General features: G+C 39.5%; 1 protein-coding gene across 1 annotated transcript in view; it reads right to left on the reverse strand.

Moving 5' to 3' along the window:
- The window catches only part of eys (eyes shut homolog), a 185551-nt gene extending 160572 nt beyond the window's left edge, over positions 1–24979 (reverse strand). Inside the window, exons 1-6 of the mRNA XM_073481633.1 lie at positions 24808–24979; positions 12468–13364; positions 11758–11874; positions 5247–5443; positions 4279–4406; positions 1891–2005 (exon numbers count right to left, since the gene is read on the reverse strand). Of these exons, the coding sequence (XP_073337734.1) occupies positions 1891–2005; positions 4279–4406; positions 5247–5443; positions 11758–11874; positions 12468–13212 (1302 nt within the window). The 5' untranslated portion in view covers positions 13213–13364; positions 24808–24979. The remainder of the gene's footprint in view (positions 1–1890; positions 2006–4278; positions 4407–5246; positions 5444–11757; positions 11875–12467; positions 13365–24807) is intronic.
- Positions 24980–27721: the final 2742 nt, after the last annotated feature.

A 27721-nucleotide genomic window follows, 5' to 3' on the forward strand; every position in this document is an offset into this window, starting at 1 on the left:
CTTTCACTATATCACAATGATGGAGGTGAACGGAGTTTGTAACACTCAATGAAAAATGACTTTGAATAAATTCAGCGATACCTTTTATTACCAGAAAGAGTTATACAGTCATCTGGGGACCATTTCTTTCTGGCAGTTGTTGACAGTGAGGTTACCAGTCATTCTTTCTGGATATAAAGGTTGCCAAGGATTTCTTTTTTTTTTTTTTCTAAATGCAGAGATCACCACCAAGGAAATTATATTGTGGTGAAAGCGAAAAAATCTCTGAAACTATTGAGAAACAAGGTTACATAAATTTAACCCTATGTGCATGAATTGTGGGTACTGTAAGTGAAATGTTTTCATTATTTTCAGGTGAAACAACCCTTTTAAGCTAAAAACGAGCACTTCAACCTCGGCCATTTTTTAATCACAAATCCAATGTAAAAATATTCTTCTCTAAAAAGACTGCTCTGTTTATCAAACAGTAAATTATTTCATATGACCTGTAGTTTTACTCTCTCTGCTAAGAACATCTTCATGAAATGATAGGGTTACTTTTACCGTAACAAACTACACAATGGCTTTTCATTCTCAAAGGAACCCTTCATCAAAAACATAAATGAAAATAAAAAACATAAAAACAAGAAATGGCCCATTTGCAGTGAGCAGGGCTTTTTGATTATGTCTGACCCCCACCGACACGGAGCATCTAAAAGTGGATTTTTAGATGAAGAAACACTCTCAGTAGTCTAATGGAACAAGACTGATGGAGAATAATTAGGAGCTATGGGGCATTACGGAGCAGTCTCAGGTGTTGTAAAAATACAGACGTTTGAGGACACTGAGCAATAGAGAGGCAAATTAGACCAGAACCTGTCTGTCTGATCAATGTGTCCACATACTCACAATGATTAATGGGTTGGAATTGGATTACTGTTGTCCATAGAAATCTTCTAGCAGTGACGGTCCTGTTATTTTACTTTTCTTAAGTATCGAACTGTGGAGAAGTAGCCCAATTTATTTTGAAAACCAGCTGCGTGTAATAGACCACATCTATCGATTTGCCCCCTGATGGGTACATTTTTATTGATTGAAGCATCATTAGAAGAAATACTATTATTTATCTTTTGGAAAATATCACATGTTGAAATGTAAATACAATGGACATAAATGAGGTAGCGCAAAAACTGTGAGTAGGTACTAAGGAGCGAGCAAGGAATGACTCAGGAACGACTTGATTGTTAATGAATCATCAATAAGTAATTCCTGAATAACTGCGAATCGAGGACTAGTAGATGACAGACTGGGGTTTACTATATTAATACATCTTTAGGTAATGATTAGTTCACAAATATCTGTGAATTGACATACTGACCACTTTCTTCATGAGCTGTTCCTGACTAACTATGAGCTGACCAGCATGAATTAATGACAACTCATTAAATACTAAATATGTAATCATTACTTTCTCTTTGTGTGTAACTTCAAGTATAGTGAAACACAATGCTGAGTAGTTACCAAGGAAACTTGAGTAACTATATTGAGTAATTCATAAGTAATTAAGAAATGTTGTCCGCTGTCTCGTAACTCGTGAACCTTATTGTGAAGTGTTACCATAAATTATGCAACTAACGGATTTATGCTAATCCTGATTTTAAGGGGAAAATGTTGCTGTTAAACACAATACATCAGACAAATTGGCTCATTGTGATGTTTTTTTTATCTTAAAGTCAAATTATTAAAAGTTCAGCCATTGCAAAAAAGATGCATGTAGTTATTGTATGTACTGTAGCTCTGCCTATGATGTGTTCCCTTCTTGTTAATGCTTTAATCACAGGTGCAGGTGCATGAGTCATATTTTGTGGGCTTAGGAGTATATCATTAAGACGGAAACATTGAATTACTTACCTGATATCCGCCAATTATGTTGAAGCACAATCCCTCATTGAGGCAGCTGATATTGAGCAGCCTGCAGTAGTCAATTACTTCTTCACAATTCTTCCCGGAAAACCCTCTCAGACATCTGTTAAGAGGAGGTCAGTGTCATCAAAATCAATTCACCCTGAGCCTTAAGCACTAACAAGCCATATTTTTTTTCTTTTACAAGATGCGCAGGGTTATAATTTTGTTTCTACATGGCCTGTTTGTGATACAGACGTGGTGAGATAGTGTGTGCTAATTATTTTTCCCTTTTTCTTTTCTTTTTTTTGCCAAATGGGTGCAGTTCAGGTCAGGACTAATTAAGATCTGTTATAAAACACTGTTTATGCTTTCCTACAAGTGTCAAAATCACACATTTATTTCAATGGCCGTACTTTCTAATTTAGCCAAGACACATTTTGTTTGATTAACTTCTCTTATATTTTCATTTGGTGTATTTTTGATTTTGATTTAATTAAAATTTCTTAAGAGTTGAAGAGCTGTCATAATGAGAAAAACCAAAAATCAGCAACATGCAAGGAATGTTTGTCCATTATCAATGCAGCCAAGATGCAAATCACTGTGTTGAGTACCAGTGTTGTAAAAAGTATCCAAAAGTCATATTTAAGTAAAATTAAAGATATCATGTTATGGGTTAACCCTAACCCATACAAATAGTACTTGAGTAAAAGTCTGAAAGTATTTGTATCAAAAGTACAAGTAAGAAGTAAAAGCAAAATATTATACATATATATATATATTTATATGTTTGCATACAGTATAATGTACACTATGAGTCGACCAATTATTGGTCTGCCTGATAATCAGATCTGATATTCAGCATGTTTCTGATTTTCAAAATGCAGGTTGTTGTTTTATTTTTATTTTTTTTTATTTTATCTGATTAAGCAGATTAAATAAGTTAAATAACAAATGTGCAATATTTGCCTCCAAAATGTAATGGAGAAGAAATGTTCTTAAATACATTGCTCTGCTGATTAATCAGTAATTAATCAGCACTAATGGGTCTTGTGTTCTGGCACAGCACTGCATAAGAACGTTGTCAGGTAAAGTGGAGACCTCAAGAGCTGAGCCTAATAAATATTTCCGTTCTCATCAAACCAGTAGACCTGAAAACACATTTATACAAATCCCAACAGTGAGACAACAAAAAAACACTTCTATCTTGTCTGTAACAAAGGTGTTTCACATGGGTGTTTGGTTAACAAAACATTAGACAGACATATTTCAGAAAGTACCAGAGAGCGCAGCGCGAGGTGTTTCAAGGTATTTCCACGACTCTTCAGTTTGGATACAGGTTCAGATAAGGTAAAAGACCGGCAGTAGAAGCACTAACAGGAGTTTTTGTCTGTGTTAAAAACAGGTTTCAGTGTGATAATAAGTACCTAGAGAGAATCAAAGGCAAACTGTGATCCGCTGGAAGCCTGTATCCTCCAAGAAGCTTTGTGCAGCAAACTGTTCTAACTTTAAATGGCAAGTCAGGTTTCAAGCAGAGCCGAAACGATACAGGATGGTTAACAATGCTCTGTGAAAAGCAACTGTCTTTGTGGTGGCATTATATTTTGCCTTACACTTTTTATGTCAAAAACCCATGAAAAGACCTAAACTAACAATGTGTTAGGCTGTCTCTCAATACTTTTGGATGACAGTGGATAGGCAGCTACATCCAGGCAGTAACTAGTACTGACATGACTGATCTCGACCTAAACCCAGACATCATTTCTTAATTTTTTGCAGGTATCAATGCTCTACTGTATGGTTAATAGTTCCTTTGGGGATTTTTTTGCCTTTTCATGGCTAACAAGATGAGAGAGAGGGGCGATGACATGCAGAAAAGGACCACAGATTTTTTTAATATCACTTGAACGGGTGTAAATAGTGCATTTTAGTTGGGGACTATTTTCAGCTGTGGATGAATACACATTTGGTGTGAAACTCAGCATTTACAGCTCCAGTGTAAGCCATGGTGGCTCAGTGATGTTTTTAATTGTCGTTTTGTTGTTCTTGTTGTTTTTAGTATTTTCTGGACAATAATAGAGTCTATGACACAGAGGAAGAAGCTACAATAGGATCAGTTCATTGTTGCTTTTGGTCTTTTGCATGGGATTTGTTGACAATAAGAGAAATACAGAATATCACCAGCCAACAATAGGGCTTTAGTTCTGCCATAAAGGTATTTATTAGTCTTAGAGCGTTTAAGTAAAATATAAACCCTAATCACATTAAATGGATGGGAAACCAAAAAAAGAGATGCATTTTCATTCCCTCAGTGGGAGGCACATTCACAAGACATTCCAATCATCTAGCAAAGCGACTGCGAGAGTGGCCTCTATTAGCTGCCTGTATGCGTTTCACCTGCACACATAATCATTTCCCCTGGACACACAGGTGGCATTGTTGAGACATGCTGATGGGCTGCACGGGTTCTGCTGCCTCCTGCATGCTGAGACCACATTACCATCTGCACAGACACATTCAGAGTCCTGCACAGAGAGGCAAAACAAACCAGGTCATCTGTCAGCTTGGGAAAACAGGGTTAGATTACACAAGGGTGCACGAGATCACCAACCGTAGGAACATTATCAATAACATAGTGATTCTGCTGTGGTGAAAAAACTGTGCCCCACTGACTCACATAATTATTTGTTACTGATCGCTCCAATCAAACATAATCAAATCTGAGTGGTAAATGATAGGTATTATATATGTTTTAATATGAGTTTTAGAAATCACGAGCAGCTATTACATGCTAATGGTCTTGTAAATCAAAGTTAAAGAGATGTGAATTTCAAATTAAGCTTCTGGAAAAATATCTATGTCAAGCTGCGGCAGTATCAGGCATTATTTTGAAAAATATCCCTTTTAGTTCGCTCCACTCTGGTATTCTTCGGTGGGCTGTGAAAATATGTAGCGCGCCTGGCAAACTGTAATGAACAAAAACAAAAGGTCAGAGAAAGACAATTAGACCATTACTGTATTTTCCTCCGGTGTATCCACAAGAACATTAGAAACACAACTCCCTTTGCAAAATGTTTGCCCACAATGGCATTTGCAGTGAAAGGTGGAAATTGCAGCAGGCGTCCAATTACAAAAAGCTTTTGATGAGAGCCATCTCAAACTGGCACTTAAGTATGCACTGGGTCATTCAATCAAAATTCAAGAGGAAGCGAATTCTCTTTCCCATAGCTCATCTTAAGGAAGAAATATTAATTGCTGCTGCAGCCTTCAGAATGAAGCCATTTGATCTTGTTTCTCATTTCAGTGTGCCATTTCTTGTTTATGTCCCACTGAGATAAAACAAATAAGGCAAATTAAGTGCTCACGTGCTCCCCCGCGGTGCAAATTTGTTCCTCCTGACATGAATACAGCAAGCAATCAGAGTCAAATTGGAAGTCGCAGGTGAGGCCCCCGAATCTTTCTGGACAATGACAAACAAATCCTTCGGGGCTCTCCTCACACACGCCGCCGTTTCTGCACGGGTTTGGATCACAGGGGGCTTTCCTCTTCTCACATGGTGGGCCTGCAAAACAGACAACGCAAAACTACCGTTAGCAAAACTATTTAACCCCCGAGCGGTGAACATGGAAGCAACATGGGACGGTGATAAAAATAGCTTCAAAGCAGTCTGACCAAGTTTATGCCTGAAAACACTTGACTGACACGACTGAGAATCCATGGAGGAAGGGGCTGACTGACGTGTACGCAAATATTCTCATAATTAAATTAAAGGCTAACTGTATGTGGCATCAAATGTGTGTTGGCCTCTGATTGATGAACACTGCAGAGCAAACAACACCAACTGTAAAATAATTGAAACCGCTGAGATGTTATCCAGCACAAATAAATAATTGTTGACGGTATATCAGGAAGGAGAAAAGACTAAATCATTTACAGTAGTTCTTGGGACTGTAGAGTATTGTTGTGGCTCATGGAGTAACATCATTCATTTTTACCCACTTAGCTTCAGGGAAACCAACAATAAATTATTAGCTTGGTTCACCTAAAAATGTATGTTTTTCCCTTAAAGTTATATACAGAGAATTGACTCACTGCTCTTTTGTTTTGACTGCTCAGGAGAAATGGCTCCATCTCAGGGCGTTTCATGCTGTGTGTGTGTGTGCGCGCATGTGTGTATATTGAAGTCTGTGCAACATAGGAGGATTGGTCTGGTCGGTCTGCAGCATCCTGTGAAGTCGGGTCTTCGAGGCACATTCGGTTCAGCACCACATTCAGGACTGTAAGTTGTTTGATGGTCCTGTAAAAATGGCTTCCGGGGTCATAAAGTCGTTGGCAGTTCCAATGTCAGTTACCTTCATACTACTGTGTCTGCAATTAAACACAATGGTTTCTTCATATCTATGTGGGGGAAGACATGGTGACATTTCTTCATATCTATGTGGGGGAAGACATGGCCGACCAGCACATCAGGAGCAGTTTGAGGTTCAGTATCTTGCCCAACTTTGACATGCAGACCAGGGGAATCGAACCAGCGACCTTCCAATAACAAGACGCTGGCTCTACCCCCGAGCCACAGCCACCCTATGAAATGGTTCATAAACTATTAATTAAGTAATTGTTTATTGAAGAGGACCAGAAGAAGCAACTGATGTTCATAATACTTAAAAACCGTTTATAAATACTGAGTATTCTATCTACAAACATTTTGTTGTTGTTGTTGTTGTTGTGATGTTATTATAGTAGAAGTGTTGCTCCTTTTTATTTTCTTACTTGGATTCAGGGCAGCTTATTACTGCACCATCACTGTTGTATATTACACTTTAACTGTAACTGGGCTTTTTTAAAAAGACATTTGTAATATTATAATATTTACTAATAACCTGAATCTATTTTAACTGATTTAATGTTTTTGTTTTATGTTGTTCTAATACAATTCGGCACCTTACTGCATGTTCTGGGTGCTAAAGAGTTGCCTTGGCATACAGATAAACTTGCTTTTAAAACATATATCTGCGTGAGCATATAGCAGGTTGTATCGTGTCTGAAGATGTGCAACCTACGTTTTCCCCAAAGTAGGCGCTTTTATTTATAATTCATTCTTTAATGTATTATTAAATGTTTTTCTGCTTGACGCACAGAACCAAGAACAATTCATCTTGTTTTTTTCAGTTCAAAATGACTAAATGATGCAGCCTTTGTTTTGCTGTTTTTTACCTTTATGTTCATTATTTCTATAATAACACTATAATCACATTTAAGTACTTTTGTAAAATATTATACTGTAATATGCAACAGTTTGGTATATATGTGCATCATTTTTTAAAATTAGGACTGAAAGAATTATGACAAAAGAGATCATACAAGAGTTCCCAACTTGGAAAGTCTGATATCCCGATCCTGTATAAGCGCTAAATAAAAAATAAGTCGACACCTCTGTACCAAATACAGTGAGAAAAGGAAAGTCGTCATTAAGATGTTTAAATGATTTTCATGGAGGATTTTCATGGAACAAACTAAGTAGTCGGTGCTGCAGCCCAGTTCATAAGCACTTTCCGAGATAAACTCTGAACTAAGCTGCGGCCAGTGGTTTTTCTAAATACCGCAGTACCTCAACACTTTTCACCACCAGCAGCTTAACCAGAGGCAGGGTAATGCCACAGTGACATTGTATGCAAAGGATAAAATTAGACTGAATCCACTGGAGGTTCAAGGTGAAAAAAAAACTTGATGTTATTCCCCAGTGAGGGTTTTCATTTTTGTGTTCTTCACAAGGTGCCTACACATTTATCTTTCCAGCGACTCTTTCTTTGCATATTTTCTTTAATCCCCCTGCTGATACAAGTGCTCATGTCCCAGAGGCTCCTCATAGCCTCCTCTGTGGGCATCAATCTTACAGCGCACAACTTCAGGGCTTGCTTTCTCCTCAACTCATTTTCTACCAGAAATTGAGTTTCCGTAACTGGTCCACTACGAGTTGTGCCAATACAAACTACTATATTTTTAGGAAGGCGTCCATCCGTTGCATGCATTTATGACACAGATAAAGATTGCAGCGCTCTCTCTGCACTCAAGACAGAATTTCCTAATACGTGACCATTTTAGTTCGGGTCATGCATGGTACAACACTACTATTTCTTGTTTTACGACCATTTGCATTTGTGCTGACATTTACTGTATGTCTGCCACAGATCTGCTCAACTCCAACACCCGTATCATTGCAGTGATTATGAACTGCAGCTGATCTAATATACATAAAGAAACAGCATTGTGTCAGTATCTAATTAAATTGTTCAACAAGGGTAATGACTGCATAGTCCAAATTAAACTTTAAAATTTTGATATTACTACCAACAACATTGAGAAAACAATTAACACCTTATCACAAAATGGAAATGGCCCCATAAAGATGGTAATACTTTGCAACAAATACCCTAGAGGTAGCACAGAGGAGAGTCAAATCAAAAGAAAATCTCATTTGAAACGTCCCATGAGTTTGGCTCATTATTCTGTGCGCATAGACTTTGGCCTATGAGGGCAGCCAGCGCTGGAGCAGCCACTAACTTCCAGTTGATTAATGAGGCAACTGCAGCAGGGAGGTAGAGGAAGCACAAGCTCCACAGAACTCCCAGGAAGCTGATGCGACAGCAGGACACCATGACTATGCGAAAGCACCCAGTGGGGTCCCCTTACTTGAGAGAGCAGCACAATTAAAACAAATTAGATGAAAGTAGCAAAGGCAGAGAATGCATGTAGCTCGCCAATTTGATTCTGATGTGAATTATATTAATTATACATTTAAAATAAGGCCAGGGCAGACAGTTTTACAGTGCCACCTGCATTCTGAAGTTTTACCACATGTCTTGTTGTATGGATATATATTCATCAGACAAGAAAATGAGACAGTGCTGACAATTCTTTGACATTCGTGTATGTTTTAGGCAGTCAAGTCTCACAATAAAGTGTGGACGGTTTTAAGGAAGTAGTCATTTTTAGCCAAATCATGATCTTTTTCTAAACTTCTCCAAGTACTTTTGGTGCCTGTATTTTGAAAATGTAACCTGTTATTGCTAACTTGACCATTTAATAACGAGGTGAAGTCCCTTTCCTTCAGGTGGAAAACCATGAAGGAGACCGACTTATGTCAGAAACAATATGTATGGTAGTGAATGGCGAGAGAGAAATTATGTTTGTCAATTTAAAAGATACATTTTCAACTTGAGAAAGTCGCAGTTTGTCATAAAATGAATCAAGTATAGAAAGACTACAAACTGAACAGTCGTCTTGCTAAACGCTCACCAAAACCCATAACAGAAACCTTAGAGAACCGATCCTGCATATTAGCCAGCATACAAAACCAGCGAAACGATGTAGTTCACTGAGCAATTTCTAGAAAACTAAATGGTATTTTACTATTTTTACAGCAAACCACAACTTTTTTGACTTGCAAAATGATCTTTTAAATGGACAAACCTGTGTAATTGATGGCACAATTCAAATGGGATCAAAAAGGTACTTGTCTCTCATGATTAAACATCATACATATTTTTTTCCAAAATAAGGCCTCTTGATGAGTCTGTGTTTTCAAGGAAAGGCAACATAGTTTGCGTGATACCAGGTTGGTTTTAGGTCCATAGAAGAAGAAATTCAAAGGGGGAGGGTGCATAATATTCCAAAGAAAAAAATCACAGAATTCATAGAATTATGATCTAAATGGTGACACAAATAACTTCATATGAGATTGACATATAATCTGGTAATTCAATGCTACCTATCCAAAAAACACAAACATGTTCTTAATTCTTAAATTAATTGTCAACTATTATGATCATTGATTAATCTTTTCAGTCACTTATCAAACTAAAATGTCAAACAGTTGCTTGTTCTGGCTTCTTATATGTAAGGAGTTGCTGAGCATCCATCATTCTGTACGTCTTCCATTCACTATTATGCATAAGAGGATCGAGGCTGAGCGCTATTGTTCCCATCTTGTATACTTCTCTTTTAAATGTAAAATAAGTTCAGAGTTCCTCCACTACACTCCCTGCACTGTACTTTCTTCTTTTACTGTATAGACTTAATCTGCTCTCGCAAAACCTGATGCCAGACAGCACTGGAAGTAACCTTGAGACCACTTCTCCAAAATAATAAGCTGAAAGCATGGGCTGGACTCGAAAGGCAAAGCTATGACACTTCAAGAATGCTGCCAGGACAAATTGTGCTCCAAATAAAACAATGAATCAATGTGAAGAGCCACCTGGAGTTTTTACTCCAGAAAGTTCATTGCAGGCTTGGATTTACAGCACACAGTGATATCCAGGGCAAGCGGAGAAGTATCCAGGTCTTGTAACCCATTTGTGTGTGATACCCATTAACCTAACTGTACGTTACTGGAGCAAATGAGACTCATTACCTAAATAATGGGGGAAGCTGTAATGTCTCATTAACAAGCTCACCAGATCTCGAGTGCCACCCAATGCTTGTACATGCGCCTCGAGTAACTTGTCTAAATTACACAGGAACACTATTTGGCTGCCATTGAAAAATATGTTACAATCGTGTCTCACTCACACTAATAAATTATTCATGAGGAGCGATATTAGCATACTTTAGAATTGACTTGGCTAAAGTGGATATTGTAAGCTTGACAGACCACCAAAACCATGAGCATGAAACACACCATTTCATTCAGAGTATAGTCAAATATTAGAAAGAATAGAAATCTAATGTTCAACACTAACATACATTATATATTATATGTCTTTTCTTTAGACCAGGGCACATTAAATTATGAAACATTAACAAAACTGAATTTTTTTTGTGTGTTTAAAGGGTAACTCCACCAATTTTACACATTAAAGTGTGTTTACAGGTCTTGGGGAGTACTACTGCATATGTGAAAACAGTAGTATAAAACCTTTTGTGGCTCCTAAGGAAGCTGCATGTAATCTGATAAATTGCTCCCAATGATGTCACACAGTGGCTAAGGTGCCTTGTGGGCAATGTAGGCACCCGGTGTTGAAAAGCAGTCCACTGGTATAATATTGCAATCCTATAGCACTGTCTTTATGGACATTTTAAAAACAAATGATCTTTTTTATTCCATTCATTCTTCTTCCTTTTCAAAACCTTGTGCCTACATTTCCCACAATGCAATTTAGCTACTGAGTAACATCAGTGGAGGCAGCTGAACAGATTACATGCAGCTTCCTCTGGAGCCACAAGAGGTTTTATACTCTTTTTCACATATTCAATATTACTACCCAAGACCTGTAAATACACTTTAATGTATAAAGTTGCCCTTTAAGCCATGCCATTCTTTTTTTTCTAGCAGACCCACAGAAGTTGGCCAGTATCAAAGTTGGGATTTAATAAGCTCAGCAGAAACAATACACAATAAATCCTGTTTTAATTGATTGCTGTAAACCTTCGTTTTATCAACCGCGACACGCTCAGTTAGCCAGCAGTTTATCCCTGACTCTTTTACAGCCGCATGTCACTGGTCGTAACATGAGGTATTTGATTTGAAGTGGCCTGCTTCGTATATTACGATGACAAATATAACACCAAGTGGGCTCAGGTTTAAAGCCCACAAGGAAACGCTGATCTTTAAAAGATATATGGCTTTTGTAGTTTTCCGCTTTGACCTTTTCCAAAGATAGTTGCCCCTTCGAGGCAAATGACACGCTTGTGCATATGGAACTGGGATGCGGCGACATCTTTCCCACTGCCTCTATGAAAAACTGTTTGCTTGTCTATGATTCGCCTGTCAGAGATCAACTCTGAAAAATGAGATTCAAGATGATGTTTTCATTGTCATACTGTAGTGACAGACGACCCATCTATCTTACATCAACCAGCTGAATGAGAGCTGCTTACCAGAGAATCCTGTGTCACAGATGCATTTGAAGGAGGCAGGCGACACTTGAACGCATGTCCCATTTTCACATATTCTGTCACAGTTTTCCTTCCCGATGACTTCGGAGCAGTTAACCCCTAAAACAGACGGCAAGTCAGTGAACTACACAGATCGACACAAACAAAAGGCAGATGTCTAAATTATGAAGTTTGTGTGTGTGCATAGAGCGAAAGCTGATGCTATTTATTTGAATTTCTACTTGGAAGAAATGAAACTGAGATCTTCCAGATAACACTGGAGAAGAGACTACATGTCGGCTGTAAAGGGATTAAGAAAGAAGTCATTTGGAATGCAAGCACTTTCAATATTAATTCTGTTTGCATTACACACAGAGTTAATGGTGAATAACATTAACTTGATTTGTCCAATAAATGTATAATTGAGAAGGCAGCTTGCATTAAAATTTTAACTAACTTTTATACTTTTATATTCGGCTGCTCTCAACTAATCAGAGAGTGGAATTCTGTTAAATGCATCAATCAAAATACACAGACGTGATTGGAATCTTCAGAGAGATAGCTCCTTCACGCTTACATAACTCACATCATCAAATGATATCTGATTCAAAGAAGCTTCATTGTACAATAGGGGTAAAAAAAAAAAAAAGAAAATAAATCAATGAAGTAGAGTAACTTTTTTAACAAATGGGATCAGTGGGTTTTGTCCTTACCTGTAAAATGTGGAGGACACAGACATTTATATGTTCTGTGGTTCGGATCTGCCGATCCATTGCTCAAACACACTCCTTTGTTTTCACACGGGTTATCCAAACAAGCATCAGACTTTTCACAGAACCTCCCCGAGTAGTGGTGGTGGCATCGACAGTGGTATGCGCCTTCCCACAGGCCTGTTTGACAAACACCGTTCCCCGAACAAAGTCGCAGCAGAGGGGAGGCCTGACAAAGCTGCGCTCTAACAGACACATTGAGCCGTAAGCCAAGCTTGCACAGCTGCACGTCTCCCTCATGCAGAGCGATGAAGTAGTGATGACCTGGGATGAGCCACTTGGCCTCAACTGGCTCACTTTCCTTTATATTGTGAGGGAAAAGAAACTGATCTTTTATCTGTTCATTCGTGGAACAGCTTTCAAAGTTCTCTCTTGACACATTGAGGAGTCTGATGCCATATGACTTTAGCGTTTCATCAGCAGACATCAGCAGTTTGTCTCCATGCTGCAGCTGAAGTGGACATATCTGTGGGAAGTTGAAAGGGTGCCCAGTTGAAATATCTCCCCCAGGAAAATCCCAACACTCAGAAATGCTGCTGCAGACGTTTCCTATGAGAGTCCAGTTCATTTGGATTGTGTGCTGTTTGACATGCCATTCAAGTGAAGCTTGTCTGTTGCAACCTGTTTGGCAGTGGATCGCGTGGACAGCCACAAAGACGGCAATCAAGTGAAACAATGACGCACCCATGGCTCCACTCTCTTGCTACTTAATTTAAATCGATCTGGCACTTTTTGTCACCTGGATAATAGATGAGGCAAATGTGTTGTATCGTATCGTATCGTGTCCTTCATGAGATGCTGCTCCATGTACTCCAAGAGGTCCACATTAATACCAATAACCTGAAAAAAAAAAAAGATTGCCATTAAAATTTGCAAAAGGTAGTTGCTGTCGGGGTGGGAAGCTCAAATTCTTGTCTTACATTGATATATGGCCCGATGTCTCTCTGGATTTTCACTATCCTTGAACACAGCATTAGGACTTGATTTGAGCTCCCCACACAGACCGCGGTGTCAGCGGAAAATTGCTGCCATGTGAACATGGTCAATATTATCTTGTGTGTACGGCATTAAAACGTGACAGAAAACAGGACAACAGACGTGAAGACCGCACTGCTATCATGAACACTTTGTCTCCTTGTAACACGTGGACTAGTCTAGCGGAGCTGTCATAATCATATGCAGTGCTGCTGACCACCAAGTGTGTCACAGCAGCCTCTGCCTCCCTGAGGTTTCTACAGAGAGTGACAATGTCAGATAAAATATTCTCTCTCCCCTGCCGGTGCCTCAGTGTCTAGCAGTGAGATGAGTTAAAGCAGACAGCATTGTCTTTTTCCCTCAGGCCCTTTTCATACGTGTGCACGAGATAAAACAACAAAGTAGAGAAGCCTCCCTGCAAGAGAGAAACTCAGCTCCTTGATCAACTCGCGAGGGCTGATATGAATAACTGCATGGTGATAAGTAATAAAATGCTGAATATGGAACACCAATATCAATAGAAGGGGGAGCGATAGAGTGAATGAGATTGGAAGTATTGTCACGAGGGCCGTGTGTGCACCCGGAAGATCTCGTCGACATGAGATGAGGTTGACTATTGTGTTTCGCTGAGCAAATTAGAAAACTGTCACCTGATTTCTGAGGGAAAAAAAAATTTAATTCAAATAAAGGGGATGAAATGTAATTGGTTTGTGTGCTTAGTTTTTGCAGGTTAGTAAACATTAACAGCAGAAGAAGAAGAAATTGCACTAGTAGTTTATCTATTTTAATGCATCTTTTATTTAAAGCAGCTTAACAATGACTCTAATTACTATGTCTAATGTCCATCGTGATGACAAACCTATACAGAGAACTGTCCCTTCAGCGTATTAACTTTTCTTGCTTTTATGGTTTCAACCTTAACTTTTTTGTTCACCATCAGCACTCCTAGCAGCATCATTTTGGCATTTTGGCATTTTGGCAGACAGGCAGCTGTTTGCAGTGGAAAAGTTCCTCCCAACCCCAAAGGAAACAGGAGGGACAACTGACAAATCGCTACAATCTGCTTGGCGAGGGCGACATTAACGACAAAGACCACCAAAGGCCAGTGTGCCAGTTTTCAGTATTCTTGCTAGCTTGTTTTCTAGTACTGCAGTACTTAGAAGTCATTACTACACTGTTACATGAGTACTCAGTAGTCATTACTACATTATCATTTGAGTAGGACTACTCAGTAGTCATTACTACATTATTACGCAAGTTCTCAGTAGTCATTATTTCTCATTAACATTAGTACCCAGTAGGCTTTATAACATTATTACCTGAATACTACATAGTCATTACTACGTTATCACATTAGTACACAAGTCATTATTACCCAAATACTCAGAAGACATTACTACATTATTAATGAGTACTCAGAAGCCATTACTACATTATTAATGAGTACTCAGATGTCATTACTGCATTATTAATGAGTACTCAGACATCATTACTACATTATTAATGAGTACTCAGAAGCCATTACTACATTATTAATGAGTACCCAGATGTCATTACTACATTATTGAGTACTCAGACGTCATTACTACATGATTAATGAGTACTCAGACGTCATTACTACATTATTAATGGTACTCATACGTCATTACTACATTATTAATGAGTACTCAGATGTCATTACTACATTATTAATGAGTACTCTGTAGTCATTACTACATTATCATGCAAGTCCTCACTAGTGATTACTTCTTAATCACATTAGTCCTCAGTAGGCTTTACAACATTTTTACCTGAATACTCAATAGTCATTACATTATTAATGAGTACTCAGGCGCCATTACTATACCATTAATGAGTACTCACACATCATTACTGCATTATTAATGAATACTCAGACACCATTACGACATTATTAATGAGTACTCAGGCGCCATTACTGTATCATTAATGAGTACTCACACATCATTACTGCATTATTAATGAGTACTCAGACACCATTACTACATTATTAATGAGTACTCATACGTCATTACTACATTATTAATGAGTACTCAGATGTCATTACTACATTATTAATGAGTACTCTGTAGTCATTACTACATTATCATATAAGACCTCACTAGTGATTACTTCTTAATCACATTAGTCTCAGTAGGCTTTACAACATTTTAACCTGAATACTTAATAGTCATTACTACATTATTAATGAGTACTCAGACATCACTACTGCATTATTAATGAGTACTCAGATGCCATTACTGCATTATTAATGAGTACCCAGACGTCATTACTACATTATTAATGAGTACTCAGACGTCATTACATTATTAATGAATACTCAGATGCCATTACTATATTATTAATGAGTACTCAGACGCCATTACTACATTATTAATGAGTACTCACTAGTGATTACTTCTTAATCACATTTGTACTCAGTAGGCTTTACAACATTTTTCCCTGAATACTCAATAGTCATTATTACATTATTAATGAGTACTCAGGCACCATTACTATATCATTAATGAGCACTCACACATCATTACTGCATTATTAATGAGTACTCAGACACCATTACTACATTATTAATGAGTACTCAGGCGCCATTACTATATCATTAATGAGTACTCACACATCATTACTGCATTATTAATGAGTACTCAGACACCATTACTACATTATTAATGAGTACTTACTTACTCTGTAGTCATTACTACATTATCATGCAAGACCTCACTAGTGATTACTTCTTAATCACATTAGTCTCAGTAGGCTTTACAGCATTTTACCTGAATACTCAGTAGTCATTAATACATTATTAATGAGTACTCTGTAGTCATTATTACCTGAATACTCAGTACTCGTTATTACATTATTAATGAGTACTCAGACGCCATTACTATATTATTAATGAGTACTCACACATCATTACTGCATTATTGAGTACTCAGACACATTACTACATTATTAATGAGTACTCAGACATCATTACTACATTATTGAGTACTCAGACGTCATTACTACATTATTAATGAGTACTCTGTAGTCATTATTATTTTATTACCTGAACACTCAGTAGTCATTACTACATTATCATGTAAGTCCTCACTACTGATTACTCCTTAATCACATTAGTCTCAGTAGGCTTTACAGCATTTTACCTGAATACTCAGTAGTCATTAATACATTATTAATGAGTACTCACACATCATTACTGCATTATTAATGAGTACTCAGACACATTACTAAATTATTACCTGAGTACGCAGAAGTCATTACTACATTATTAATGAGTACTCAGATGTCATTACTAAATTATTAATGAGTACTCTGTAGTCATTATTATAGTATTACCTGAATACTCAGTAGTCATTACTACATTATTAATGAGTACTCTGTAGTCTTTATTATATTATTACCTGAATACTCAGATGTTATTAATACATTATTAATGAGTACTCTGTAGTCATTATTATATTATTACCTGAATACTCAGTAGTCATTACTACATTATCATGTAAATTGTAACTAGTGATTACTTCTTAATCACATTACTCTCAGTAGGCTTTACAGCACTGTTACCTGAGTACTCAGTAGTCATTACTACATTATTACATTACATAACATTACATACAGTACTCGAGAAATAGGTTGGACCATGCCCGTTTTCAAACCGGCCCTTCATTTTGATCTCAACTACACACCTGTTGAACTTCTTGACAGCAGCCTGCACGGTTGTGACATTATCATGCTGACCGAAGTCTGTCAACAGACATAGAACACCTGTCAAAGTACACATAACTGCTTTTGTGGTAGTTCCCTCTACCACATTTCGACATGATGACACACACACAGACTCACTAAGTGAAAACATTATCAGCCAACACCATCGTGGCTGATGAAAAAGCCAACCTCATTAATATGACCTTACAGCCTTCGGGAACACATGTATGAAAGTAATTTATATCTAACCTCATTTTGAAAACACACCAATGACCCCTGCAATGTAGGTTAACACATACAGGTTAGATGAGGTTCCACATTTCTCTGCTTCTTTCATGTGCGAGTCTGTTGCCTAGAAAAAGGCGTCCAGCAGCTCTGTTCACTGCAGTCAGGAGAAATCACAGAACGTGAAGAGAAAGCAGTTCCATGCCCAGCAGTAAATAGCCAGCGAAGTTATTTAGTTTGATTTTTAAAATGATGATCGATGCATCTTGAAAAAAAATTCTATATACGACTTACTCTCTTCTCACTGTGTGGCTACCAACTACTTTTATTTGTAATGATACTTCCGTTATCTTTGCTCATGCACAGCCATCCTCACCAAAACTCAAGAAGTAACCTAGTAACCTGTACACACAACATCAAAATAAAGTTACACAATGCATATGTTTACGGCTGTTTCTGTATGTTACAGCTTAACCATAAGGAACGTACAGCCCGTATACTGTATGGGTGGTACTGTAGTAGCAGTAGTGTTGACTTACATCAGTTGCCAGCACCAGTCACACAACTTCAAGGTCATGCAAGGTCATGACTGGTACTGCAGATAGTCATTGGATTCTCATAGTAGGCAGTGTTCCTGTCTCACCATGATCTGTAATCCAAAGTTGGAGCAGAGAGACAGCTGGGATAGAAAGGCAGTCTTATATCACCACACGTGTGACAGCAAACTGGCAACGCCAACGAGCAGCATGAGCAATAGATTGATGCTGGAGGAAATACTGTGTCCGGAGGAAAAGAGAGGAAATTCTGCCATTTTTGTCCAATTTCCACAGGTGAGCAGCAGGGAGGCAAAAGGCATGCAAAGCCCAGTGAGTTACATTTTAGTCAATACATTTGATTGTAATACTGATTTTTTTACTCTAAACTCTAATAAACTGCTGTGTATTTGTTTCAGTATAAATCCAACGTGAGAGATTAAGAGGCCATTTCAACCCCACACAGTTTGCATGATGAATATAATTTAAACCCTAAATCACAGTCATCCTTCTTAATTATGCAGCGGTTCAAATTCATTAAATCTGAATTACATTCGATACTAATTCATACTATTACGGCAATCTATACTGTAGGTCTCCACTTAAATAAACAGACCAAAAGGTTTTCTGTGGATATCAAGACGCCTTAGAGGTATTGATCAGTCAGGATTAAACTGCAGGCCCCACACAAGTGGTCCAAGTAATAAGGGCCACGGGGTCAGAAACAAGGTCATGTATGTGGGGGTCAACTAATTGCCTCTCACAGCCTCCTGGTTTCATTATAGCTCGGTTCAAGCCGCATTTTAGGATGCCAACCACGCAGGTGTGCAGAGGGCAACGGATCAAGGGAGCCGGTGCAAATCCTCGCTTGACTGATGACCGAGAGAGACACCGAGAGGACACAACTAATTATCACATCACACCGGTAGGCCTGCAAATCACACGTTGTCCATCATACGACAAAACACAGATCCATTAATTGATTAGGTTATAGACAGGAAGGTAATCTGTTACATTTTTGAGAAATTATACATTTTTTTTAGAGTGTGTCACTTCTTAGTCTTTTTCATAGTAAACTGAACTACTTTCCATTTTCAAACATGCGATTCAAATACAGTATGTCATATGCAAGTGTAAAAGTAACCCAGTGGATTGTGGACTACCATTTTGAAGCCTCTAGTTCGGCATTCCGGCTGTTGCCATTTTGGTTTATTGGAACCAGAAGTGACCATATTTATATGAGATGGGGAGCATGCGCGTAGACCATGAAAGCGACTTGTCAATTACAAGACAATCATGCCCATAAGCATAGCCTTCTTTAATTTCTATAATAAATAATAAACAAAATAAACATCATGCTGTCATGATGAAGACTTGAAACTATCAGCTGAGACCATAAACTCATTAGGAAACTGTTTATAGAGGTAATAATTCAAGTGAAAAGTAGGGTCATTGTCTCATAAGCTTACATACAATCGGACTTCTTTTTGAAACCAGTGGAGTTGTATCCTACTGGCTAGTTGAAAGAATGCAGATTTAAAAAAGGCACACCTGCGTTGGCTTAACTTTTCAGACCCAGAAGAACCTTCCATATTTTATATAGTCGATGGACATATGTCGACTTGGGTCCTGGGAAGTCGTAAAGGTTTAAACATTTTATACAGTAAAGAATTAATCGATTAATCTTCAGAATGATGGGCAGATAAATCAATAATTAGAATAATCATCTGTTGCAGCCCTGTAGGCTATTTTTCATGAAAAATAAGCACTAGATGAGCCATTCCACGTGACGAAGCTCACGGAAAAACACTTCTGGTCATAAACTAGGCCACATCTGAAAACATTTGCCAACTTGCCATCTAATGAGAAAAAATTACGTTTCCCCCAATTTTCTGCACAAGTAGCAAACTTTGGCTCATTAAGCCGTCAGCGCGATGCACAGACGGTGATGAAGATCCTGGCTAGTGAGTGAGGCACAACTGCTAGTTACAGTATAATGACACTCACGCAAGAATGAGGACGCACAGGTGTAAGTTGAAGCAAACATTGTTGAGATAAACAGCGCAAGCCTCCTTGTATATGGTAATTTCTCATTATGATTTCCTTGATTCAGAACTTCTCAGACCCAGACAGCTGCAGTGACTGAATGCTGCTGGTGTTTGCTATTGTGCTGTATTGTGAGCGCACTGTGCTTTTGTTTGCCTGCCCAGGGACTGGGGTTGACTTACTAAAGGATCATATTTGTATTGCATGTTAAGTAAAGTAGAATAGAAATATCAATTGTAGTTGTAAGCCTCATACACTGATGAAATCTGCTGCTTTTCTGCCATTACATATTCCTTAGGCACATCAACAAACAAAGAGCCCTTTACAAATCGCTTCACCTCAATGAAGCTGCTGAAATGATTAAATCAGAAGGCAAATCATCTCTCCGTGTGCTTCTCCATGGTCTTTTTTTAATCTCACCAATATTTGGCAGAGCAGGAGTATCATTTGTCACCAGCATGCCAATTCAATCTAAAAAGCCTTTCTGTCTGAAAAATAAAACAATCCTTTGGAAAGTTATTTCACCTGAAAAACTCTCACTGCAAAGTAAACACGCAGGCTTTCAATCAACTGGCAGAGAACTCATTTCTCTGTCCATTCACTGTTTAACAGTCTGTTTCTGACAACACTGTAGTGATGGATTTGGTCGATGATGTCCCATTTCAGAGTAGGTTTGCGCCGAAGGAGGTCAACTGCCATCATCGTTACGTGTGTTGGACTGCAGAAGTGTTTCTAAACACATTTGCAAATCAGCGCCGAGACTTGTGATGAAGGACCAGAAACATAATCATTACTGGACCATGTGAAACGTAATAACTCTCATATCCTGCAGCTAAACGTCAAAACTGTAAAAAAATCTCTTATTTTCTGATGCTCCATCACCAGCAGGACACCACTGAAACAGCGCTGAGCCACTGATGTCACTGCGGAGCCACTGGAGGACTGATTAGCCGAACACCAGCAGGCAGCTGGCCGCAGATGCTGCCGGACTGATCGCTTGTGCTCCCTGAGTGGCTATCTGGATCACCGCTAATCAGTTATAACACTGATGAGCATCCGGGCCTCGAAAACCCTGGAAAACCAGCCCCCGCATCAATTTCCTTACTCTAAACGCAGTAATTGATGCCAATGGAAAAACCAATCTCGACTCAAATTTCATTTTGTGAACCGCTAACATTAATTTGGTGGGTAATTGAGAAGAAGAAAGTTAAATCATTTTGAATCATATCTCAGAATGGGAAGTTACAGTTAACATTCACCTACAACAATAAAGCTAAATTTCTGGCACCTTCTTTGTTCTCTATAACCCCGAGGAACACTTGAAAGAGCTGCAGCCATAATACCTCAAAGAAGGTATAAACATGGGTTAAATAAGGCCAGAGCCAGCAGCAGCACAGTTTCGCCAGCATGACTTCACCTCTATGAATTGTTAATTTTTGTTTGAGGCGATGCCTTCATCAGTCACCAGCCACCCCCCCACCCCCCTATAGTATGGTCCTGTTTATTTGGTGCTCCAGAGGAGAACCTCAATAAGGCACGGTTGTGCGTCTTTGTTTTGTTTGTGCCACTTGTGCCGTGCTTGGGGGGATTGCTGTATATACTCCTTCAGCCTAAAGAGCCCTGCACACAGGAAAACACTGCAGGTCTACAGGCGGCATGGTCACAAAAATCATTATCCAGAGGCAGGTCAGTATGTATTACTTCTGCAGAACAGGTTGCTTTATGATTTTCTCAATTTAGCGCACAGGTCGATGTAATAATTAAAAGTTTTGTTTAATGATTTTGTTAACAGGTGTAAGTGTTGCTGGAGTTGTAATAGTTCAGCTCTCTTCAATCAGGCAAACACAACTCCACTGAACCCCCCGGTCTCCTGGAAAGCTCTAGTGCACTTATAAGAAAAATAATCAGCCCCTCTTTTGTTAAGATTTTTTTTTTTTCCTATCGCTCTGGTAGGAACAGACGCTAAACACAAATGGAACGACACAAAAGCAAACCAACACAAGGCTCACACCTGCTGAATGTTATTTTAGATATGCATAAAAAGTGTTTATAGAGCTGTTAATGAAAATACAACAAAATGTCATTAAGATTTACCCCTGGGTGTATTTCACAGCTTCTTATGGTTTAAAAAAGTGATTTAAAGACAGTTGTATGGTTCAAAGGAATAACATATAGGCAATCCAGCATGTAAGGGTACAATATGTCTCAGTAAATGGTTTAAGTCATCGAATAAACATAAATTAGGTGTAGTATCTCTTGTGATTGCCTTTCCCAAAAAGGTTAAGCGTATGTTTGTTTTTGTATGGTGGAGGTTTGGCTGTCAACCAAGAAACAAGTGATTCATTTTTAGTGCAGATCCAGTTCCACATGTGGATCCAATCCATTCTTTTTAAGTATTAAACACTGCGGCTCTTTGCGTTTGTAAATTATTTTCATAACTGCTGCACTGACTGGAGATATTTGCTCTGTGTGCTTTCTTGTTTCACCTTCTGATTTTCATTCGCAGAATATAAATGCTTTGAATTATACCACTGCTCTCTGCTGTGGAAATGCAGAAGACAAATAGGTCATGTCTCTCTGGTCTCACTGTTGAGCCCTATTAGCATCATAGATCGTGTAATATGAATATACAGTGGATGATTTTGATCACCTTTGGCAGGACGGGAGGAGGCAGCCTCATTCACTCAGGCCCGTATACGCACCTCATCACCTGTCTACAAAGTGATTCAGTAGCAGTGTTTACATGCAACAATTTACATGTAATTAGATTACATAATAAATGTATCTGTAATCTGTCAGTTACTGAGAAAAAATATGTAAATAAACTGGCAATAGAGGACTTCTTCGCTTCAACTTGTCATTACAGATTGCACAGTGCAATAGCCATAGAAAAATGACACCATCCACGTATAGCGGGACTCCCAGTAAGACTTGCTTTCACAACGCTATTAGGTAGGCAACCAAAACAGGAAGAGGCAATGTTTTCTGTGGTCGCTATCCCCAGCTAACAGTGGAACAACTGCGGAAAATGAAAGAAAACGAAGGCGGAGAGGGGGAGTGATAGAAACCGAGGTAAAACAAGAGTGTACGGGTGGGAATTCACACGGTGGAGAGCGATCCAGTGATGTGATGTGCCCAAGTCTGTCCCCCTGCTTGTATGCATTTCCCCATTACCACTGGGACTCGTGACGGATCAAAACCAACATCCTTTCTACTAGATCAGTAAGTAACAAAACGATCCTTCTCATTAATACAACTGGGTGTTTGACTCTGCCATTTCATAGCACTGACATCAAATCTTGCCAAAGCTTTCTTTGCAACAGCGGCAGCATCAGTTATACCCCAGAGAAACACTAGGAGCTCCTCTCTCCCACAGAGATCACTGCTCCTGAAGTACCTGAAACGCCTCGTCAGTAGTCCCACCTTTAATTATGTGACTACATGACATCGCACTACTTCCTGCCTATAATCACAGTAGAAGTGAAGCTAAGTGAATGCTGAAGACACAACCCAGCCGACCGGAGACACGATGAGCAGTGCCGGCTCAGGCGTGTGTGAGCTGACCAATCAGAGCAGACTGGGTATTTGGGAGGAGGGCGTTAAAGAGACAGGAGCTAAAACAGAGGGGAAATATAGCACTGCAGCATCGGACAGTATGAGAAAGCTGATGGGTTTTTTGAGCACTACAGCATGTAAACTATTCTAGTAGTAACCCAAAATAAAGTTATGAACCTGAAAATGAGCATGATAGGACTCCTTTAAGTTACAGTTAATCATCATAATGTTGATGATTATGAAGGGGTTACATCCATCATCCATTCAATATCTTTGTTAAAAAGAAACCATTAACTGTTGCGTTGCATCTCTTTGTTGAGAAGGAATGCCTTCTATATTTCTGCACCACACGGGTCATAAGAGCCGTTGCAAATTGAGTGCAACACCATCCATGAAGCGTATGGCTCACAAGGAGCTGGATATGTCTCGACGGCCTCCATCCACGGGGACAGTGAGCACTCCAATTTTCAGCGCTGTTCTTTATGGCCTCTTGATTGACATTTACGTGATCAAGACCTGATTCAGCTCTATATTCTTGTCCAGGATGCTACATATTTATGTCTTATCGAGCTTTATCGCCTGGTTTAAAACATTTGTTTGAAAGATAAGATGGGAGAGGGATCCCTCCTCTGTGGCTCTTCCTCAGGTTTCTTCTTCTTTGTTCACTGTACAGTTTGTATAGCCCGCTGAGCCAATGTGATTGTGATTTATAAATAAAACTGATTTGGAGATAATCAAAAACCCCTCAAATGTAATAAGTTGCATTACTTTGATGTAGAATATATTTTCAGGGTAACTAGTTATGTGTTCAGCAGTGAGGTTAAGGTGACTCGATGCCATCTGTGTGCACCTGTGTCAGTACAACCCAGCAGCAGCCTGCATGATCTGAACGGTGTGAGCAGGTGAGTCTGTATCACAGTCTGAGGGAGTCCACCTGCTCTCTCGGGCCTGTCTCATAGTGTGGCTGAAACTGACAGAGACTGGCCGCTCCGCTGCTTTTCACACGTTTAAAAGCTTGAAGCAGGCCTGCAGCCAAAGGGTGTGCACCAAACGACAGCTTAGCGTTCAAGTCTCTCTGCCCCCATTCTGCAGACGCGAGGCCCGGGATTTACTACGGCCCGGTAATCTGACTATAGGAGGGCGCACACATGGACCATCTGCCGCCGTGCTGACTGATATCACACTGCGAGCTTTACATCGTGTGCGCCGGTAAGATGCATGCTCACCATCAAGTTGAGGAGGTGGTCCGCCCCGGCACGGTGACTTGTGACATCATTCTTCTGGAGAGTTTCCTCATTCAGAGCGGAGATGTGTCACTCTCCCCAGGGAACATGACAGTCTGAGCGGCCGCGGGAGGAGACATGTTGCTGAGGAAGCGTGATCAGACGCCGGGGGATGAAGGCGTGCCCGCCTGCACAGGAGATGGCCCTCCGGGGCAGGGCAGGGCGGGGATACAGCCCGCCTGATTGATTATTTAATTAGGCTTAACTAAATATTCATTAGCCAAGCCGAGTCATTATCTTGTGTAAACAACTGGAGCTCTCTGAGTGAATGAAAATGATTTTATATGGTACCTGTGGGGTTGGAAAAGAAATTAAAAACAACACTGACTGGATTGTCTAATAAATATAATTGGACCATGGCAGATCTGGATTAGAAACCACATTTAATAAAAACTAAGACCCAAAAACTATTAAACCCATTCACTCAGTGAATTGATGGCTATTTCATGCATTACCTAGCAAATAAATACAGGTCGCTGTAATACCTTGCCACGCATGAGCTCTCTCAACTGCTGGGGCTCATAATTAGAAGAGGATTCACCAATACAGCCGCTTTGAAACTACAGTAGTGGAGGACACCGGCATCAAATGTTGCACTGGATTCAAGGAATCCAAGATTGTTTTGCTTTCTTGAGAGTGTTAGATGAGAAGTTTGGTACCACACACATGCCTGCAGCTAAGTAGGAAGCTAAAGCCAGCAGCTTAGCTTAGCTTAGCATAAAGAATGGAAGCAGGGGGAAACAGCTAGCCTGCACAGCTAACAAGATCTGCCAACTAGCAGAGGCGTCGTGCCCATTCAAGCTGGTGGGGCAAATGCCTTTAATATCTGTAAGGCAGGGCCTTTCTGTGCATAGTTTGCATGTTCTCCACATGCCTGCGTGAGGTCTCTGCAGGTACTCTGGCTTCCTCCCACAATCCAAAGACGTGCAAAAGTTGGGTTAATCAGTTACTCTAAATTGTCCGTAGGTGTGATTGTGAGCGTGAATGGTTGTTTGTCTCTATATGTCAGCCCTGTGATGAACGGAACTGTACCCCACCGTCGCCCAACGTCAGCTGTGATCGGCTCCAGCCCCTCCGTGACCCTGAAAAGGATAAGCAGTTTCAAATGATGGATGGATGTTTTATAATATGAAGTTTGTTGGTGAAGCTAAAGTTAACCATCCCTCAGTGTGGTTGTTCAACACTCTGGCTGGCTCGCTGGTTGTGAAAAGAGGACCCAGGAAGTGAACTTGGAGAGAGTTAAGGGTTCATTTCGGGGGCCTGTAGACCGGTCAGATCCTTCAAGGAATGTTGCTACTGCACAGACTGAGCTTTGATTTGAAATATGTGATATGTCAGCAGCATGTCTGTGGCACACTCACACTGCTTCCTCTGCATTGTGTTTGAAAAATAAAGTTGTAGCCGTGTTGACACGTTCCTTTCATCTGGAGCTTTACTATCTCTCTTACCTATATCAAATGTCATTGCGAACACAGACATTTCATGTGAATTCATATCCCTGAAAAATTTTGGGTAAAGCAGTCAAGTTTTTGCTTTTTTCCAAGAAAAGTGGCAGTAGTGTAGAAGCTAGTGTAAAAAATAGGATATATGAGTGAAATGAAAATCTAGAAATGAATATACAGCCCAGTTAAAAGTGGGAGAATACAAACTACAAAAACGGTTTTAGTTTTTAAATAAAGTCTTTCAATATCGTCAAATTGCATCATTATTTATTTATTTCTGGAAAAGGACCCCCATGCCCCCAACTCTAACTGTGCCCCTCAATAATTTTGGCTTACATGACACTCCTGCCTACTATCACCTCTAAAGCTCACCAATCAATAACACATAACATCTAATTTATTTAAATCTTCACATACACTGAAGTGTCAAAATCAATTGTCTGTCTCCTGAGAGGTAGCAGAGTGCGCAGAGAAACTTCCTGGATTTGCCATCACAGTTAGGGCGCAGACAGTTTTTGACTAAAGCAAAGAAAGGGGATAAAACACGGTACTTAGTGAGCTTTAGAGTTGTAGGCAGATCTTGTTTCCTTCAGACAGAACCGGGCTGATTCCCCTTGTTTCTAGTCTCGGCTAAGCTATCCGACCGTTGGCTGCTTCATATCCACATTTAGGCTAATCTCTGCAAGAACGCTGATTAAAGTGTTTCCCCAGATGTAGACCTATTCCTTTAAAGTCTCCCTCCATTAAAAAATGTGTTTTTCTTCCAGTTCCTACAGCTGAATGTTTTTTAGCTTCAGCTGTGTAGAATGATGTAACTTGAAGCTTCCATTGCACATACACGATACGGCCATTTTAAGGATTTTAATGTGATAATTATACTCTTGCAAAAACCATGCCAGACACACATTAGATGATTTTTATGTATCTTTTATGGCTTATTGCATGTTTGGAGGGGATCTTTAAATATTGCTTTCTGACCCAAACTGCATTAATTTAGATATCATTTCACACTTCACTTCTTATTTCATTCCCCCTCCTTCTGCACACACACACACACACACACGCACACGCACGCACACACACACACACACACACACACACACATAGGCAGGCAGCCAGTGACTGATTCCATAGTGGTATTGTATTTATATCATACTTAGTGTTTATTTGCTCGGGGAGTGTTGTGACAGCCTGTGTATGATGTTTGTTGCAGTGACCTACATCCCCATTCACCGTCAAGCTACAGTCACACTAGGGAGCTGCACTGCAATCAGTCTTGGTGGTTGCCGGGCTGTACAACGGCATAAGCAAGGGGTTAAGTGCCTTGCTCCAGGGCGATTCGGTGGTAGTTGCAGAGGGAGGGGAGAGTGTTGGCCATTTACTTTCCGGGACTAGATTCCTCCAGCTGGCCAAGG

This window comes from Pagrus major, chromosome 15 (assembly GCF_040436345.1).
Source record: "Pagrus major chromosome 15, Pma_NU_1.0".
Classification (NCBI taxonomy): Eukaryota; Metazoa; Chordata; class Actinopteri; order Spariformes; family Sparidae; genus Pagrus; species Pagrus major.